Source organism: Barbus barbus (assembly GCF_936440315.1).
Source record: "Barbus barbus genome assembly, chromosome: 16".
NCBI lineage: Eukaryota > Metazoa > Chordata > Actinopteri > Cypriniformes > Cyprinidae > Barbus > Barbus barbus.
The window spans coordinates 15,223,799-15,244,235 of NC_136744.1; the positions used below are offsets into that span (position 1 = coordinate 15,223,799).

Here is a 20,437-nt window from a genome sequence, read left to right on the forward strand (position 1 = left end):
GATGTGGGAAAAAAAACCCTGTGATACACAAAGAGGACTGAAGTATTACCAAGGCTTCAAACTCCCACTGGCATTTCTTTGTCAGGGAAAGCAGCTAGCTACCATAATGACCTACTTCCTACTTGAGTGCATGCCGTTCATTCACTTCACAAATTAGATACAAGTGCAGCTGGGAGTCAAGAAATGCCCAGGTTGACAAAGGAAAGAATGACTGGTCTCTTGTTAAAAGTCTTATTTAATACAATGGTTTGTAGTTGGAGAAGGATTTTGCTGAAGTTTGGATGACTGCAGTGCAGCTGTAATATTTTTTTTTTTCCCCCACAAAGGTCTTTCTCAAACATCTCAAAACAAGCATTGTGTAACTTTTAAAACAAAGTGATTTTTTTTTTCTCTTGCTAAGGCTACTTTCACAGCTAACATTTTTCATTTCTAAAATGCACAATAATATATTCATGTCTTGCAAAATTTGGAAATGGTGAATAAAAAATATCACAAGTGATATTGAGCTTATAATATAATACATGTCATTATTTTTTATCACTTTAAAAGTCTGGATTTTACTTTCTAGGGTCAAACAAAATCTATACATAAAAGGTATTTGAAAAGTAGCTAATAACTAATAAAATAAATAATGAAGTTTTAAAAATCTAAAAAAAACAAAAAAACAATATCCCTTATATAACAGTTGTATATAACAAATTCAACATAGTTGAAGAAACAACCAAACGCTCATGCTTTTTTTCCCTTTTTTTTACGAGTACAGGTAAACAATGCACTTCAAATCATAAGAGGAAAAGGAGAAGTGTCTAAGGATGGCTGGTTTCTTATGAATCCTTCAGTTGTGCTTCATTTGATGGAGGTCACATATCTTGAATTTTGGCCTTGTGAAATCTTCTACTCCTTTATTCCATAATTCATTATAATTTCAGCAATATTTTTCAAAGACAAGGAGTGCCATGGGAGATGGTGAACTTTGCTATTGGCACGCATCTCCGCCCTTCTAAACAAACACACTACCCCCTTTCTTGGCAGGCAGTGCAATAATCTATCAGTCCAGGCCTAGATTAAAAAAGAAAGACATGACAAGGTCAAAAACTAATTTTCAGACACAGTTGGGCTCCAAATAGAGACGCATAATCTGTCTGTGTAGCGCGAAAGTTTTGGCTGCCATTTGTCCGTTGAGCTGAAGTGCGCTTAAAAGGGAAAAGGTCATAACATTGTACAATTAATAAATTGGGGCGGCAGTAAATTTGCACTCTTCTCCCTCATGAGAGTTTGAACTGCCCATCCGGTGGGACGGCGAGACATTAGCACGAGCTAGCGTGATTAATGAGTATGGATTGCTACGGTACTGTGGTTTTGAGAGACATGCTTTATGAGAAACACAAAACAAACCTCTTGCCAACACCTCTGCTCTCATTTTAAATGGAATGTTTAAATATGGGTAAACACAATCACGCATTTGTTGACATTCTTGGACAGGGACTTGGACAATAATTGCTAAGCATGTTTGAGAGCTCGTTGGCATGCAAGAGAATTGTGTCCCAAATCTCTAGCCTGACGAATTCAATTCATGAAGTGCATCTCAATGCACTATATTTAGTAGCCCATCTCCCATGCGTCATGGGGGGGTCTAATAAATGTCTTTGTGTCAGTGACGTCATGCGAACTTCGGGGACCATTCAATTTGTATTAGACTAGTCAGTCAGTCAATGCAATTTTAAAACGGCGCACATCAAAATTAAACCAATACGTGCGGTCGAAAGTAGAAATTTTCAGAAGCTGCAGTAAAGCTTTGTCCATATTATAGACTTGATGAAAAATGACCCCCTCTGGGCTGCTATTCAACATTAGAAATCCGAAGGAAATCACTACAATAGCTTGCCTTCATGGACGACTGTGACTTTGAAATGAATAAATGGGTTTTGATTTACCTTCTGGTTGGATTTGGTTGAGCAGAACAATACCTTCTGTAATCTACATGCTTGTAAATAGAGGGTTATCATTTCCCCACTTCTCTAATGGGAAGATTACACATTTTGTGCTTGAAGGAACACATTAATCTCCATGCATGGATTTTGCGATCCGATACTGTTTCTTTAAAACTTCCAATGGAATAAGCTGAAATAAGTAGAGAACCAATTGCTCCTCTTTGACTTTTATTTACACTTTTATCATTGTACAACACCACCTCAACAGCTTTATACAATAAGACAGAACTCGGGACTCGCGGATGAATGAGTAATGACCAAAAAGCTCCTAAAATTACACAACCGTTAATGCTTGCATTTCATTCAGTTCTATGTAGTCCCTCAATGTGAGTTTTTATTCCACAAGTATGTTGACTTTCTGTTTTTTGCTACTGTACGCAGCTGCTTATTACAACAATACCTGCATCGCTATGGAAATGGAAACAGCATGTGCATCCATGAATAATGACATCAAACAACACTGCATTAAAATTCATTATGCGCTTCATCCAGTAAATCAAAGTAAATGGATATTCTTTGGGCATGTATTTGTTTTGAGGCAACAAGATGATGTTGCTTCTATTGAAAGAATGAGGAGGCCATGGACTGATCGCTCTTCATGAGGAAACAGATTAGAGAAAAGCGTGTAATAATGCAGCTTTGTAAGAGCGTGTAATTTAAACTACTCCATTGTAGTCACGTAGCTGGCAAGTTTGGATTCAGAATGCTATATTTTTACTTTGATATTGCTTCTTTATTACACAGCTCTGTGGAATAATTTACTCCGATTCACGCTCTGATGTTGACACTCTCACAGCAATTTGTGACCATTTTTTAAGATTTAGCGAATTCGTTTGAATTCATACAATCTCATTTGCAAGCTTTCGTACAATCTGCTTACACCCCACAGAGGGTTAGATTTGAGAGGACCTTCAGCCTTAATGTATTTCTAAAAATCTACATTTTTCCACAAAGCAAACTGTATGAATTTCTTACAAAATTGACAATAGTTTTGTTTTTAATTTCTTTCCCTTAGTGGATGCTTTAAGATATCATACAGGTAAAATTATAAAACAATTTCAACCCAAATCAATATTTCATGTCCAAGAATTTATTTCTTTGGTAAGGATTCAGCATATAATGTACAAAAATAGGAAATCTAGTCCTGCTCTAGTGCTTATAAGTTGTTCTAAAGAAGAGACTGCAACATAATTTCCATTACATACTGGATTGTATTACTTACTCACGGTAGCTGTAACTCAAGGCCCTACAATGGTTCAGATGTAACCTTCAGCTCTTTAATGCCTCTAAAGACTTCTGTGTGGTGGAGGAAAACCTGTGATTTTTAGAAAAACAAAAAATTAGCAAGAAAGTCTACATGAAGGGTGGACCTTCATGCTTATAAATACATTCTATTGTCCTCAATATTTCATGTCCATGAATTGATTTCTTTGGTAAGTAGCCATGTAATAACCAGGATTTGCGCCAGAGTTGCTAGAGTTTGTTTATTTTGTGATACTGACCAACTTACATTTCATAATAAGCAAACATAGGAAATCTAGTCCTGCTCTAGTGCCTATAAGTTGTTCTAAAGAAAAGATGAGCAACTAGAAAAAAACATAATTTCCTGGTTCAGTTGTATTGGACTGGACTACTTGCAGTAGCTGCAACTTGCTCAAGGTCTCTACATTGGTTCAGATGTAACCTTCAGCTCTTTAATGCCCAGCCTCAACAGATGGTAAGACTTCTGTGTGGCTGAGGAAATGGCTACAACACATTTAAGCTTGTTCCAAAGACTCAGACTCATCATCCATGTGCTGTGCAGATCAGAGCAACACGCCTAACCCACCACCCCCGCCGCCAGCAACCACAACTGCTGGCAGAGGCTCTAGTCAGACTGGCTTTTCCACCAGCAGTGCAGGCTGTCACTGTCACAGGCATTGTCAAAGACATGATCAAATACTCTTCCACTCTGCTGCCTGAAACGTGCGCACACACACACGCACGCGCATGCGAGCACACTTCTCTTCTCAGCTCCCACATACATTGAGACAAACTGTCAAAGAACCAAAGATTAGTAGATGCGACTCACAGCAAACTTATTGTTATGCATGGATTCTGAGCAGAGAAAAGGTGAATAAATTTACGGGGAACCACAGGAAGAGAAGGAACATCAGCAGGATGCGTACAATTCATTCCAGACCGGCAAATGCACCGGAGGCCCGTGCTAATTAGTCAATGTCCAGACATATTAGGTACAAGGTGGAGTGTAGATGTAGCTGCAGGATATTTCAAATCAGTGTAATAGTTTCCCCCCCCAAATCTAACACTATACAGAGACTATATGGATATATTTGGCTTCAGTTCCTACAAGCCAGGATCAGTCTATAAATTTCATGCACCAGTAAAAGCAATTTAGCTGTGAAAATACACCAGTGTAATTGGGAGAAAAAATGGGCTTGAATCGTCATCTGAATTTCTTTGTTTATTTTTTTCCTCCTCCATACCCAGAAACTGTAGATAAGGAAAACAGGGCCAAATATCTCACAGCCCATTCCAATCCGGTAATATTTACACACCCGTATTTATTATTCATATAGGACGGGTTCTTTCAAAAGACAAAAACTTACATGATAAACTGCTGTACCCTTTTCCGAATGTCCTATATTTGAGCACGGCTAAAGCACAGCGAATCAAAAACGCTTCTGTACGAATGCCGGTCTTTATACTTCATCTCTTACACTGCTTACGCCAAGGTGGAATGCTTGAGAATACCAAATTACTCCCTCTAGGCCACAAACAAGTTCCAAAAAGTGCTTATCTATGACATTTCAAGCTTACTTTCTGCAAGATTAGAGGTGGAGAAATTACACTTCCAGTCGATAAAAGCTACCACAAAGAGCCCTACACATCAAGATAAGGGAGGTTGCTGCTGACAGAGCCGTAGAGGGTTTTGTCCATGAAAATGAGAGAAAGCTAAATAAAATTTTAAATGACAGAGCCACAGTTGGAGGCTTCGTGGTCATGAGGTCAAAGTAAACAGCTGCACAGACAGACAGAAGATTTACTCATTACAGTGTTACACACCTTCTTGAGCTGGAGAAAAAAAAAAGTTGTTTAAAAAAAACAAAAGCCATTTCAAATGATAAAAAACAACATGAGATCCCACTTAATCTAAATTAATATTTAAATAATTCCAAACTTCAGAAAAGCCCCAAGGGTTGAACAGAAATGTGTTTCCGACCTTTTTGTCGCATGTACCACCCCAGCCCTGTTTTGAACAAAACAATCCACACTGTGCCTCATCAAGCAGATTCATTTTCCTTTAATAAGACACCTGAACTTGTTTGTCTATCACAATTTTTGACCGTTTCGTATGTAAACGGAGATAAACTTTCTCAAGCAAACTATACCAGTCAATTTATTTAGAAATTAAGCTGTAATTTCTGTGTTCAAAAAAGCAAAACAAAATTCTTTGTAAGTACTGCCACATGGTTTTAAATACAGGTTTGGAATGACATGAGGGTGAGTAAATGACGGCAATATTAATTTTGGGGTGAATTATCCCTTTAAAACTAAAAAAAGCGAAAGAAACATTAGTTGAAGTTTGAATAGATTTGGTAGCTCATGTTTCAAAAGTGTAAAGCTGTTACCCCATGCAGCCAACTGCATCTGTCCCAGTCTCAGGCTGGCCATTCTCAGATATTAACCTCACGAAAGACTGACAAATGGAACTAATTACCATCCAGTGGCATGAGAGCTCTTGGTGCCCACAAAGGAGGACCACACGCTCTGCACCCTTCAACTCATCAAGGTCATGTTTTATATAAACCACCAGGGCAGGGCTCTTTACAAAATTTCCTATCAAATACAGCATGTCTCATTGCCAATGCACTCAAATGAATGACAACTGATTTAAATACTTAACTAAAAAAGAAAATCATAGGAATAAACCTGTGCTTTTAAAAAATTAGCATTAATATTACATTTAATTGTATACATTACATTATAGTAAATACACATAAACTTACAAAAACCCATTTATCTCACTTCCAAAAGATAAATGGGCAGAAATGATGTGCCTATATGCACACAGGTAAAATGCATCAATGCTTTTAAGCACGGATGAGCACGTCATTGAATACATTAGACTGTCTCTTCCTCCACCGAACACGCTTTCCTAAACTACCCTCACTTCCACAGCAATTGAAGCATGAAGCATATGTGCAGACTATATGCTCCATAATACAGCGTTGTGCACCATGCATTCACAATTAAAATTAAAATCTGAATTCAAAAAACAACAACCTTAATTTAGATTCATTTCCCATAAACATTGTACACTAACGTTCAAAAGTAACCGTAAAGGAAAGAAATTTATTCAGCAAGAATAATTTATAAAATTATTTAATTTTATAAAGATTCCTATAAATATTAACATTTTGATGTTAATAAATGATCTGAATAGAATGTGGTAGACACTTTGTTGAAAAAATATATATTTTTAATTAATTGTTTGGACAGTATTAATGTGTCAAATAAGTAGGAAAGAAAATGTGTTCTACATAAAAAATAAATTAGTCAGAATGAATGATGTTGTGTTTTGTAACACTTATGTTGAACTAATTAAATTCTTCTGTTGTGTGACTGTTGAATTCAACACCCAATTCAAATTCCAAGACATAACTGAACAGGAAATCAATTTTTACATTTTGAATTTAGTCCAAACCTGCTTTAATATGGCTAAACGACTGCAAGCTCGTGCGTCAAAGCTAAAAGCAGCACCAGGGAACTGCTGTGAGGGAGGGCTTTGTCAAATGCAGTCTAGCTCTACCAAATATAAAACATGTCTCTTGCTGTCAATACCCCAGCTGTGCACTGCTTATATCCAGATGCATATTATTTTGCACTAATCCCTTGTCTGTCAAGCTCCATTTTTAAACTCCAAAGCTAATTTAATTCCGCTAGTGTGATGTGGTGAAGGATTGAAGCACAGCCGGCAGTGCGGCTCCACTGTCACAACATGCTTCATAGCTCAACATTATGGCCCGAGGTCATATAAAATGAACCTCATATACAGTCAGTCTGTCATCAAGCATGAAAATGCAATTTCTTTTGCTTCCTCCATTCAACATCATTATGGTTAAGACAACAATATGAACGGAGCAACAAAGTTTGAGTTTTTGTTTTGCCTGCAATTCAAAATGAAAAGGGATAAAGATTTGTCACACCATTGATCATTATGTGTCAAGAAGCATTGGACTGAACTAGAGCGGGTTATTCTTCTGACAGCAGATTTTTGGTTTCACCTAACCAAGGGACGTTTTAGTGATTCAAATATAACAAACAAGAATAACAAAGAAGTGTGCAAACATTTGGAGAATAACAATTGTGCTGAAACCATATGCACACTCAAAGGTAAGAGCATTCATTAAATTTGTCCCTTAATGGTACCATTACTTGTCTTTGCCCTACCAAGGGGACGCATTTGCATTCACAATGCAGGTCTAACTCCACGGTGCCTCTAATTGCCTCTAAATTTAGCATGTTGGCTTGTCCAGGGTACAGAGTAAGAAAGAGAAGGCAAGAACTAAGCCATTATGGAGGGAGTGAGAAGTAAGGCAATCCTAGGAGAAGGATTTTGATCGTGCGAAGGGCATATTTCAATGTTCAAGGACGTTTTCAGAAGAAAACAATGTGACACTCCATAGCAATGGCGCCACCACAACAGACACTTAGAAATAACATTTGCGGAATACAAAGAACAAATGCTGCTCCAATTAATGATGCTTGACATTCAAAACAAATGTTCATTTCAAGCGCAATTATGTTTAAGAGTCAGAAGTGAGGAAGAAGGGTTTACAGATAGCTTTAATGTTGAGGGCTGTATGGAAAGCACCTCCTGTGAGGCCAAACTCAACATCCTCAATATGACTCGCTTTACTTCTTGCTCCAGCATGATGAGCATGAAAGAGAAATCAAGGTTTTCTCATTTCCAAAATAATCCATTTTACTTTCATATTTGTCATTTAAATGAGAAAAGTGCAGCTGGTTCAGCCTGAAAAACTCAAAGTATTTGGCATCAAAATGGCACCCACCTCATCTTAACCGCCTACTGTATTGTTTTTATTTTCTACAGTGAAGATCAAATGCAGCAGTACCCTCACAGCCGCCTGTATACTTTTGTCAATCTAGATCAATTTGGAACAGCATGGCACTAACACCACCAAGGTCATCGGTTTGATTCACTGGAAACGGAAAAAATTTACAGCTTGGATACCAAAAGTCACTTTGGAGAAAAGCATCTGACAAATATATTTAAGGCAAATGCAAATTCTGAAATTCCCTTTTGGAGGAATTCACTACCGTTTAAATTTTACTGCTTAAATATTGTGAAATATCATTACAATTTAAAGCAACTGTTTTTAATATATTTTAAGTAAATGTAATTTCTATGTTTGCAAAGCTGAGTTTTCACCAGGTTTTTCTCCAGTCTTCAGTGTCACATGATCCTTCGGAAATCATTTTAATATGCTGATTCATTGCTCCAGAAACAATTCTTATTAAAGATGAAAACAGTAGTACTGCTTAATTTTTGTGGAATCTATGAAATATTTTTTTTCCAGGATTTGTGATAAATAGAAAGAGCAGCATTTTTTTTTTTAAATAGAAGTCTTTTGTAACATTATAAATATGTTTTAGTGTCACTTTTGATCAATTTAACACATCCTTGATAAATGAAAGTATTAATTTACTAAAGATTTTACTGACCCCACACTTTTGAACGGTTAGTTTGTCAAGACGTAATTGCACCACTGGAAACCAAAGAGATTAAACAGATTATCATTAAACAGATTATTGCTTTATAGGTTTAGTAAAAATTAAAAAAGCTTTTATGAAACGTGAAATTATTTTAATTTTATTATTTTTATAAAAAGGTAATTTGAAAAAGATCATCATCACCAAAAGGACAAGGAAAAACAGCCAGATCAAATCTTTTCAGTATTGAAAACACAATTAGTATCAAATAAGTGAACGCAAGTATGGGCCCTATATGGTCTATTCATTTCAAATTTGATTTAACTTCTACAAAATCATTCATCCTGGAAGAAGGAGTCTAAATCACCCATCTCCTCATGGGCCTGTTTGGAGTTTGCCTGAGATGGACGGGTCACGTTGGCAGGATTTTCTTGGCTTTTTTGTGACACATCGACTTCTTTCTTGATGTCCCGGCCTCCACTGAGAAGCTTCTGACTCTCAGTGAAGTACTGGTTAGGGTGATTGAGAGAAAACCCAGCATCCTCAACCTGAAACAAACAAAACAAGTTCAGTAAGCAAATGACTATACTTGCATTTGAAATAGCGCGTTTTATTAAACCAGGTTTTAATAACTACATTGAACCAAGCTACACAGGGATTTTTAGGCTGGTAGCTTCTATGCAATCTCTCCTTTCTTTCAGCCTCATCTATGGATGAGCCTCTCGCTGATGGATTCCTGAAAGCTGCATCGCATTCAGAACGCTGCGCAATCCATTTGTTTCTAAGTGCAGAGGATATGGCTGTTTAATTATACTTCAATCACAGCACGTCCCTGATACTCCTCATGAATCAAACTTTCAAACCCATCTCTCTGAATCGAGTGCATGGGGTCCCTGCGGTAGTTAAGCTGTGGACAGAAAGATCCATTACACGGACTCATCTCAGAGTTAACACATTACAGTGGACTACCCTCGCCCGGCGACTCTGCTCCAAATGAAATATGCATAAACATGAAACAATCCCAGCCGAGGCCTAGAGACGGATCAATCCGGCGGATGCGCAACAAGCTCTCCTCCTTCCGAGGTCCGTCTCTCTCGGCTCCCCTCCTCCTTTTCATTATTCTCTCTATTGTTTGATTTATTGTGGTTGTGTAAATATTTCATCAGAGAAGTATTACATTTTGACCTTTCAATAAATGCTGCCAGGGAGGGAGGAATGTAAGTGTCTATTTGTTATGTGTCGCGGATGTGAAAGCAGAGGGCGCATATGGCAGTGATTAAAGTCTCCTACGCTCGAATCCAACAAGCGTGTTTTTGCGGCCAAGATGGTTGCTCCGTCCCGTATCAGATGGAGGGAAGGCGAGGTGCTGCGGATCCACCGATGCTCCAACAAGAATGTTTTATTGTGCCTGTTAACGCCAGGGGTTTCTTCATTCACCTACCCTAAAATATGAGTCATGAATTTCAGAGATGTGATTTTCATTGGGCTTGGTAGGAGGGAGGGGGCAGTTTATCTTTCAAATCCTGTTATTGCAGGCTGTTCATCAGGGAAGCCGTCTTATTCATTTTCCCGCATCATAAGCCGTTCGCTCTGTTTGGCTCGGGGCTATTAGTCATCAGCAATGACCCCAGTCCCGAGCGCCCCGGGGCCACGAGCTAAATGATGCCCTTGGACTGCAAAGGCGCTGGTGTTTCACCGGGAGCCATTAAAAGCCATTATATCCTATCAATGACACTTTGAGTGCATTACGGCATTAAAAGAGGGAAGGGACAGACACAAACACTGTTATAAACCTTTCTTATTGAGGGAATAAATCTAGACGTGCAAGAGATTAGAAATGTATACACGCTCTTTGATTTACTTATCTTGACATTGAGCTAAGCATCAACAACAGCAAGAACAGCAGCATATATGATCTGAAGTGTTTACAAAGATGTGTGTGGGATTTTACAATGCAGTGTTAATGAAAACTAAAACTATGAACACAGATTAAAATAATAAGACAAAAAAAAACAATAACTGAGGAAAACTAAACTAAACTAACTTTTCATGTACAGTTTACAACTGTTCAAACATTTGAGGTCAATATGATTTTTTTTATTAATATTTTTATTAGGGCTGCCCCCTAATAGTAGACTAATCGTTAATCGACCAGAAGAGGCTTGGTCGACCAAAATTTTATTAGTCACAGAAAAATAAATAAATAAATTAGCATGTATATACTGTATATATTCCACAGTATATAAATCATACTGGGCCCAAACCTTTGAATTTTAGTTTTAAATTTATATATATATATAAAAAAATCCACTATATATCAGTAATACTAGACGGTGATGAAAATGTAACACCATTAAACTTTTTTTTTTTTTTTTTTACTTTAGCAGCCGTAAAATACTAAAACAAAAATAAAACTAAGAGCTAAAACACAAACACAAAAATGATAAATAATAGTAATAATAATAATAAGCTAACAATGCTATTGAAAACCAAGGAAAACTAAAGTGAGAAGACAATAAATTTAAATGAGCCAATTAACAACTAATTAAGACCAAAAAAGTAAATACTAAGTAAAAAGTATAAAACATCTAATAAACTACTATGAATTTTTTTACTATGCATTCTTTTACTATGAATTCGCAAAGTCAAATAATTAAAAATACTCAGAAAAATAGATTATTTCACATCAGCATTATAAGTAGTTCTGATTTACAAGTTTCTGGTATATTCTGAAATAAATCTCATGAGTTTACTTGTTACTAAAGCCTCCCTGTTTAAAATCCATCTAGCACTGCTGACAAACATCTGAAAGGTTTACCAATCTCTTTCATATCCAAGACTCTTTTCCCCCTCTTCATATTAACCTGTCACCTAGAAGATAGCATGCGTTTGCGTGGCGTTGGTGTGTGCACATTTTCATTCTCAACCTGTCAGCTGGGTTGCGTTTTTAGCAGAGGGACAGGGCACAGGTGCACATAGGTAATCTTGACTGACATCGCTCTAAAATATTTCTCTCCTCTCAAAAAAAGAAAAAAAAAAAATGCAGAAAAGTTGCTGCCAGAGTCATATCCACCCCCACCAATACAAAAATACAAAAGAGGAATCAGAAGAAATCCATTTAAATAGAGCTGTAATCATTTGCTTTCTCAACCAGTTCTGACACAAATCCACTGCTTTTATGCTCCTGTCAAAAGCATGCATATTGAAACCACAAAGCCCTTGAAAAGTCCAATCTCAAAGGGCAATCTAAATAGAAAAAGTAAGGGTTCAGCACATTTATCATTTAATAAGAGCTTGTGCTCACTTTCCCTGAAAATATAACTACAACATTAGCCTAAAACACACTTTGAGAATATTAATGACCCTGAATGGACAATGTTGATCTAGTCTTCACCAAAAAAGCTTTAGATGATAAAAGTTGTAAATGTATTGAAGGTTTACCGCTTTGATGCATGATATACTAAATCAGAAAAGAAAAAATATGTAATGTCTCTTGTTACTTAAAAAAACATTAAAAAAAATGTCCAACCTGTAACTGTGTCTGAAAGAATTACACATCTGTCCATTGCAATAAAATGTAGATATTCCAGAGATACAGTACCTGATGCATTACCACTTCCGTCAGCCATGCTGAATTGATGTTATAAATAAAACAACACTATGACATAAAGGTCCTGTCCTAAATGCCACCCTAAGACCTCAAATGTCAAATGCGACACCCTACGGGTCCAAGCAACGGTCATCTTAAGTCTGCAAATTCACATCAAGTGCGCCATTTGGGATGGAGCCAAAAAGCATCTGTCCTTGTAGCAGACATCATGTGTCAGTGGGTTAATGAATTTTAAAGCGCTATACAAAACTTTACAAATTAAAAAAAAACGTATTCTATCGAATTTTAAGCTAAAGCCTCTGTAGGCTCTGTAAAGACTTTGCAGGGCTCTCCCTGAGCAGGCTAAATTACAGCAGGCCAAAATGAAAAGCATCCTTACATTGTGTGTCAGCTCAAAGTACTTCTGGCAGGCCAGCTGATAGTGCATTCCCTTGACCAGCTCCAGAATCTGTGAAAAAGAGAGAGAGGAAAGGGTTGAACGGTTGGGAGCGAGAAAGGAATAGGAAGACATAAAAAAAAAAGTGGAAAACAGTGAGAGTGATAATGAAGTCGTGGCCTAATGGTTAGAGAGTCGGACTCATGATCCAAAGGTTGCGGGTTCGAGTCTCGGGCCGGCAGGGATTGTAGGTGGGAAGAGTGAATGTCCAGCGCTCTCTCCACCCTCAATACCACGACTGAGGTGCCCTTGAGCAAGGCACCGAACCCACAACTGCTCCCCGGGCGCTGCAGCATAAAATGGCTGCCCACTGCTCCGGGTGTGTGTTCACGGTGTGTGTGTGTTCACTGCTGTGTGTGTGCACGTTGGATGGGTTAAATGCAGAGCACGAATTCCGAGTATGGGTCACCATACTTGGCTGAATGTCACTTCACTTCACACGAATGAGAGTAATAGAGTGATCTTAATTATTTATAATACGTTTACATGTATGCTCTAAAAAAGTATCTGTGTAAATGCTTATTGCCATTCTGACAGATAAAAAATTAGGTATATGGTCCTCACAGTAAAGGATGCTAGCAGAAAAAAGAACAAGTCACAACACAACACTTGCTTTTTGTGATATCAATGGTATATTAATAAGATTACAACAAGATAAAAATGGAGCCTGACAGAAAATTTATACCCAAGACCATCAAAGTGACAGATAATGATTAAGTATAGTACAAACAGTGTCTGTATTACATATCACTTGTGTAGTTAGATAACACAAATGCATTAGTATTTGTTTCACAGAAGAATATGGTCAGAAACGGTCCCTGACCACCTCTAAATCCAAACACAATGAATCTGAAAGGATTTTAATGTGGTCATGTGACATCCAACTACAAGCTGATCGCTGACAATGCATGTTTAATGGCAGATGTAAAGGGGGCCAGAATGTCACATCAATATCTAAGCAGTCTTTGATGAGCAATAAAGATGAATAACGCTGTTAATGCATTGTGCTACTTTCGCTGACACAGCACACGTTTATGAGGTTTCAGGTGAGAGACAGCAGCAAAATGCCATCAAAGGGAGAAGGAGAAGTGGTTACACATTCTGCTTCTCTTTCCTTTTCTTTTTTGCTCAGACCTGCCCTCAGGTGATGCTTTTAACACCATGTATTCCCTGTGGTAAAGTATGGCATTCCACGTCAGCTAGCATTGGCAAGAGCTGAAATGCATAATACATGGGCTTAAAGGTGAGAACCAACACCATCCAACACCTAACTCAAAGCTCCAGAGGAAACGCTACTGGGAAGAAATAGTAAAATATACAGCAAGACACCAGCTAGGGGTTCAATGTATGCTGCAAAAACAAGATAAATATCACTAGTTCAACATATTGCCTGCGGATAACAGCCAAGAACAGCTAATAACATGCATTACACATTAACACTGCACTTATTTGACTTGTAGCGATTTGTGAGTTCCTTAAAAATATATTTTTGCTGGTAGCTAAAGACACTTTTTGCCTATTTAGCTACCCGCTATGATTGGCTGAAAAAAAATATATGTTTATAAAACATATATAGAAATTAACAAGAAGCCTTGAAAACCCTGATTAGCTGGTTCAGGTGTGTTTGATTGGGGTTGGAGCTGAAATCTGTAGGGCAGTAGCTCCCCAGGAGCAGGGTTGGACATGGTGGTGAAAACTTTGGGGTTGAAGGAAATTTTATTCTTGCATTCTCGTAAAACTTGTGTTAGTTCTGTCAAAATTAGTTCTGTAAAACTAGCGTTAACGCAGGCAATTAATTTTTTCCAGTTTAACAGTGTTAAGAATATATAGCACAATTAACGCAGGGGCGGCGCTAGCGTTAACCACCCCACTCACAACTGCTGCTTCTGTCTCGTTTTTCTTGACAAGAATTGTTTATTTAGATGCAGTACATCTTTATAAGCACAAACAGAAAACGTTTCAGACGCGCACTCCACTTCCAGTGCCAGGCAACAGTCAGCCTCTATAGCCTGTATCACTTCATATTAAAGCGCTAATAAAACTACGAGCATGTATGTTATATCCGTGTCATGTTCAGCAGCAGCAGCTCTTAAAGTAATAGAAGCTAAAAAACCTAATAACCCAGCTTCTGTGATGTCTGTTAATCAAAGAACAAAAAGAAAAAAATTCAATAACTTTTGTAGCTTTAAGGATTCATCTATTATTCATTTTGAATTTAGCGTTGAAAACAGCAGTTCTCTTTCCAGACTGAAGTCTCGGCCTTTTGACTGTAATGTCACTTTGTCAATAGACAGGTTGACTGAGAAGGTTGACGTTCTGCATTTTAATCACCCTACTACCCGGGCTTTTCACATTTTCTGAGGTTTTTAATAATCCAGCGCACTGGGCTGGCGCTGTGGCGAGAGGGTCACGTGCTTCGAGAGCTCCTGGGGTGAACATCAAGCTGTTGCTTCACACGCCCACAGGTCTAACGGGTCTAACGGGTCTAACACGCCTTGGGCTGGCATGTCGGACTGCATTAGGCAGCCATCAGCCATTTCCCTCAACCGCACGATGGGTGCTAGTGGACAAAGCATGCAAGAGAGAGAGAAAAAAAAAAAAAAAAACCTCATCAAATCCAGCACACCTTACAGTGGGAACAAGCTAACGCTTCTTAGATAGCGGAGAATGATTTTTCGTGAACTTCAAACTACATGCTTTATATAACAAAAGTTCAAAAGTATTATTTCAACATTATATGTACATCTTCAACATTATGTGTAACATTTATTACCATCATTTAAAGTTCAAACACCCCCCTAAATAATACAAAACATGTAAATATGTAATATAAAAATGTATTTTTTAATTTTTGATAGCTTCACTCATGCCAGGTAGAAGTCTTAACAGTAAAACCAGAGATAGTATGCAAGATTTGGCTTTATATATATTCTTTTTAAGAGCCTTTTAACGCTGAACTTAATGGCCTTATTAAAACCAGCCCGTTAATTGCATTAGCATCAAAGGATTATAACTCCAGGAGAACATTACAGCAAGGCTGGTCCATCTCATTTCACTGTCTCGGCTAGCTGCAGCTACTTTAATATGTGAGAAAGAAAATCAGCTGAAATTACTTTTAAGAGTACTTTAAAGAACGCACCAAATCACTAGATACAGCAAAGGTCAAAGTAATCAACACAGAGCTGAAGCTGTCATTACACTGGAGAATCCTGAGCGTTAATTCTTTTTGTCATTAATATTCCAGAAGTACAGCAGATTCATTAATATTCCAAAAGTACTGCAGGATGGGGCTTTCAGGGATGCCTTGTTAAAAATGAATCACACCACTTTTGTATGATTACTATACAGTCGTATCATTTTAATTGTCAAGCTAATGTCCTTTCTACTCATTATTTGGTAGCTTTTGTTTGGTCTGTGGTCATGGAGGGGTGAATTTGTGCAAATCATTTTAATGGATGCCAAGTTAAGTTTTAAAAAGCCCTTTACACGCACAGTGCAGAACCTGGTCAAGTGTGTGCTAGTCGTCGGACAAACCTGATTGATCCCACTAGGGGAGACTTTATAGTTCTGCAGCTTCTGTTTCAACAGCTCAGGGTCGCTGTGGCGGAATGGGCACCCTGTGAAGACGACGAAGAGAAGGAGAAAATGGGTTTACAAGCATCACAAACAGTTCAAACAAGTGTCTGGAAATATGTCCTACAGGACAGTTGGAACACGACCCATGTGTTTTTGTGTGCCTTGAAGGCCACTGCGGGAAGGGGTACTACTTGTGGGGTCGTGTTTCCAAGCAAAAGTGAGCAACTAAATCTTAAGTGCTCTTCCACAAGGATATTAGTGAAGGGTACATACTTTATGATGGCCACTTCAAAGAAGTAAATTAGCAGTAATGATCATGTGATCCTGGGTGGAAGGTACAAATTTTTATTAAAGTTTTTGCGGTTTTGAAAGTAGACTCGCTAAGGCGTGTTTATTTAAGCAAAAACACTAATACTGTGAGATATTATCACAATTCAACATAACTGTTTTCAATTTGAATATATTTTAAAATGTAATTTATTCCTGTGATGCAAAGCTGAATTTTCAGCATTAATACTCCCGTCTCGATTATCCCATGATCCTTCAGGAAACATTTTATACGCTGATTTGCTGCTCAAGACACATTTCTCACTATTATCAATGTTGAAAACAGATTGCTGCTTAATATTTTTGTGGAAACCATGATACATTTTTTCAGGATTCTTCGATGATTTATTAGAATAGAAATCTGTCTTTACGGTCACTTTTGATCAATTTAATGCATCCCTGCTGAATAAAAGTATCTTACACGTACTAAATATTTCAAATAAAATACATAAAAATATATTATATATTCAATCAAATTTGTTTCTCATTTAAATAACAGAAAATTGGTCATTTTAGTTTAGATTTCAAACAACACCACATGGAAATAAGACAAGATTTCACCTCATTAAAAAAGACATCATGTAAGCACTGTCCAAACAGCTATAAACAAATGTTCATACTATGTTCTCAAGGGAATATTTCATTTCAAAAAGTACCAATGGTGTATATCTTTGTGATGGTGTATTAAAGCATGTAAGACAGTAATGCCCTCCACCCTTTAGTATATACAATCTAAAGCTTTCTGGCCTTCATAGTGAGCAGGATATAGTGATATGTTCACTTTCGGATGCATTTTGTCCATTATGTGCATTGCGAAAATCAGGTGTTATCAATTAGGCTGCGTGTACTTGCATTTATTTATTTTAATTTTTTTTTACAGCTAATTCAAGACCACCTGCGTACTAAGCAGTCTTTTAATTCTCTTCGTTACAGAACTAAAGATGTGCCTCGGGGGGACCGATTGCATTTAAAACCAACAGTCTGGCTCAGTATGACTCACCGTGGTAGTCGCCTTGGCTGGGTGGGTTTGACAAAATCACCTTCATGCAACTGTAGGGGGTGTAGTCAGTGCGCTTGCCTTCCTTCCCAAACATGTGGCGGACGCTGTAGGCATATGCTTTATCAAACTGCAGAGCAAAACAGACAAGAGAGAAAGAGAAAGAGAAAACGTGAGTTTGAGGGAGAGGACAGTAAAACACGTTAGAAGAGGATAGGAATAGTGGGGAGGTTGTGGGTGAAACGAAGACATTGTCGTACATCAAGTGGGTTGTGTCAGGGCGTTTTCCGCTATGAAATATAGAGCTATTAGCAGGGACCTGCTGTAGCGGTGTCGCCAAACTGCAGACAGCTGTGACTGGATTATGGATAATGTGGCTGCTCTCTTTCTTGCTCCCCTCCCCCATCTCTGTTTCATTCTCTACACACAAATCTCATGTCTCTGAGGCATCGCCATCAAACCAAATAAAAAAATATTAACACATGCAAAGGAAACCCATGTTAAAGAGCTGCTACCTCAAGCAGAAATAAAAATAACAGCAAAATATTCACAGAGCAAAGGATATTTAGAACAACATTGTTCTAATTTGTGATTTTAATATTACAAATTTAATGGTTTAGGGTCGGTAAGATTTTTGTGTTTTTGAAAGAAGATGCTCTTCAAGGCAGCATTTATTTGATCAAAAATACAGTAAAAACAGTAATATTGTGAAACACTGTTATAATTTTAAAAACATCTATTTTCAGGGGTGCAAACTCGTCAGGAGTGAAAAATGGGACAAACTAACCCCCCCCCCTCCTAGACTAGAAACAAGACAAAAACTCTAAGTAGGAAAGCATTTTTTGCAGTGCACCATTCAAGGATAAACACCTTTATATGATTAAAAGATGTTTGAGTGACAACTACGGTCTACAATCAACAAGCATTGTTGTGAAGATGTTACATGAACTTAGGGGAAATAAACCACTGTAAATCTTAATTTCAGCACTCAAATTTTTTAAGCAGCTGACGGGCTAAACGCGTGGCGTTTCTCCGTCTTGAGACAGGTTGTTACAGGCTGACACCTAGCTATGGCTTAGCGCTGCCTGACTTGAGCTGAGTGATACTAATATTACTACAAACGGTATGCTTTACCTGTAGGTCGAACAGTTCTCAAATCGACTTCATGTCAGAGTAATAGCCATTACAACACCATAATTTACAGCAGATACATATGCATTCCGTCCGAAATATGGACAGTTGCCAGCAGCGTCTAAAAGTTAGGTTCAGGAGTGAGATTGGTTGGATGAGGGAAAGAACATTAAGGTAAGCCAATCAGAGGCAGAGTAGGGCAGGTCCATTCCTTTGACAACAGGGGAAAGGTGACGTGACAAAGACGACTCGCAGATACGAAAACGACTACGTTGAAATGGGCAATTGTCACAAAATACAGTAAAAACAATAATGTTGTGAAATAGTGTTACAATTAAAACACTTTTATATTTTGATATATTTTAAAATGATGACATGATCCTTGATTTTTGTGGAAACTGATACATTTTTTTCAGAATTCTTTAATGAATAGAAAGTTCAATAGAAAAGCATTTATTTGAAACAGAAAGATTCTGTAACATTTTCAATGTCTTTACTGTCACTTTTAATCAACTGAATGAATCCTTTGCTGAAAAAAAAAAACAACACCAAAATAATCTTATTGACCCTAAACTTTAGAACAGTTGTTCACATAACAACTAGAAACATGATCCATAAACAAATTATAAATAGATAATTTAAGAATAATAGAAGAATTTGTCCTCTTTTCAATTTGATGACAGCAGCACTCAAGATCAATTCTACAAATGTTAATTCTGATGAGTGTGTTCTCTTTTATCTAAAGCGCAGGAACAGAAAAAGAACATCTGTCCATCTGTGCAAAAAGTCACATGATCAATGTCACAAATTTGCTTATTTGATTAGTGACCTAGAAATAGTGCAGAACCCTTAAACTACATTTCCAGGTTTAAATTAGATTTTGAATCCTAGATTTTCAATGTGGAAATTTTTGTTTGCACAGGGCCCGGGTAGGACAAGAAAAAGTAATAAATACATTGAAGTTGTCTCATTATCATACAAATTAAAAGTGACATGAAATCACCTTTGAGCATTATTTGTGCTTTGCGCAGCTTTTTCTGCTGTGTACATCACCGTCCACCTTGAGAAATATGGCGTATGCTTAGGAAACCATTAAAGTGTTTGCATTTGATGAGGGTCAGTGCACTCAATCTCAGGCCTGAACTCAATACACCAATCATGTACACTCTGGTAACTATCCAAAAGGGTTACCTAGCCTCCTGAGCTGGTTATGTCTCAGCTTAGAGAGGGAGAGAAAAGAGAGCAAAGAAGGGAGACAAAGAGATAATTACCTGCAGCAGTCTGATGCCATTACCGTGGTAATAAACTTGTGAACTTGACACGGTGACTATCTACAAGGCTGCAATTAAACAGGCCATAAAATCAATTTACTCAAATCACAAATTAATGACATGATGGGTCTATGGTTTCAAGCAAGCCCTTCAGTTTTAATATCATATCACTATTCCTCAACTCTTCTTGTGATCTATTTTGCCCAATTGAAATTCATTTTTAACCTGGGAATTTTGTCCTTGTTGACTGAGATCCCATCCAGGTTTACATTTCAATCTCACTACAGCCTGAGCCATGCTTGATCTGCTCTGAATGAGCTTTAAATCTAATCTGCCTTTATGGAGCAGAAATTCTCCCCG

At 37.6% G+C, this 20,437-nt stretch overlaps 1 protein-coding gene across 1 annotated transcript in view; it reads right to left on the minus strand.

Moving 5' to 3' along the window:
• Positions 1-8,567: 8,567 nt before the first annotated feature.
• Positions 8,568-20,437, minus strand: part of LOC306882619 (DNA primase large subunit-like) — a 74,745-nt gene continuing 62,875 nt past the window's right edge. Inside the window, exons 11-14 of the mRNA XM_079437365.1 lie at positions 17,679-17,805; positions 16,310-16,392; positions 12,719-12,787; positions 8,568-9,277 (exon numbers count right to left, since the gene is read on the minus strand). Coding sequence (XP_079293491.1) covers positions 9,065-9,277; positions 12,719-12,787; positions 16,310-16,392; positions 17,679-17,805 — 492 coding nt within the window. The 3' untranslated portion in view covers positions 8,568-9,064. The remainder of the gene's footprint in view (positions 9,278-12,718; positions 12,788-16,309; positions 16,393-17,678; positions 17,806-20,437) is intronic.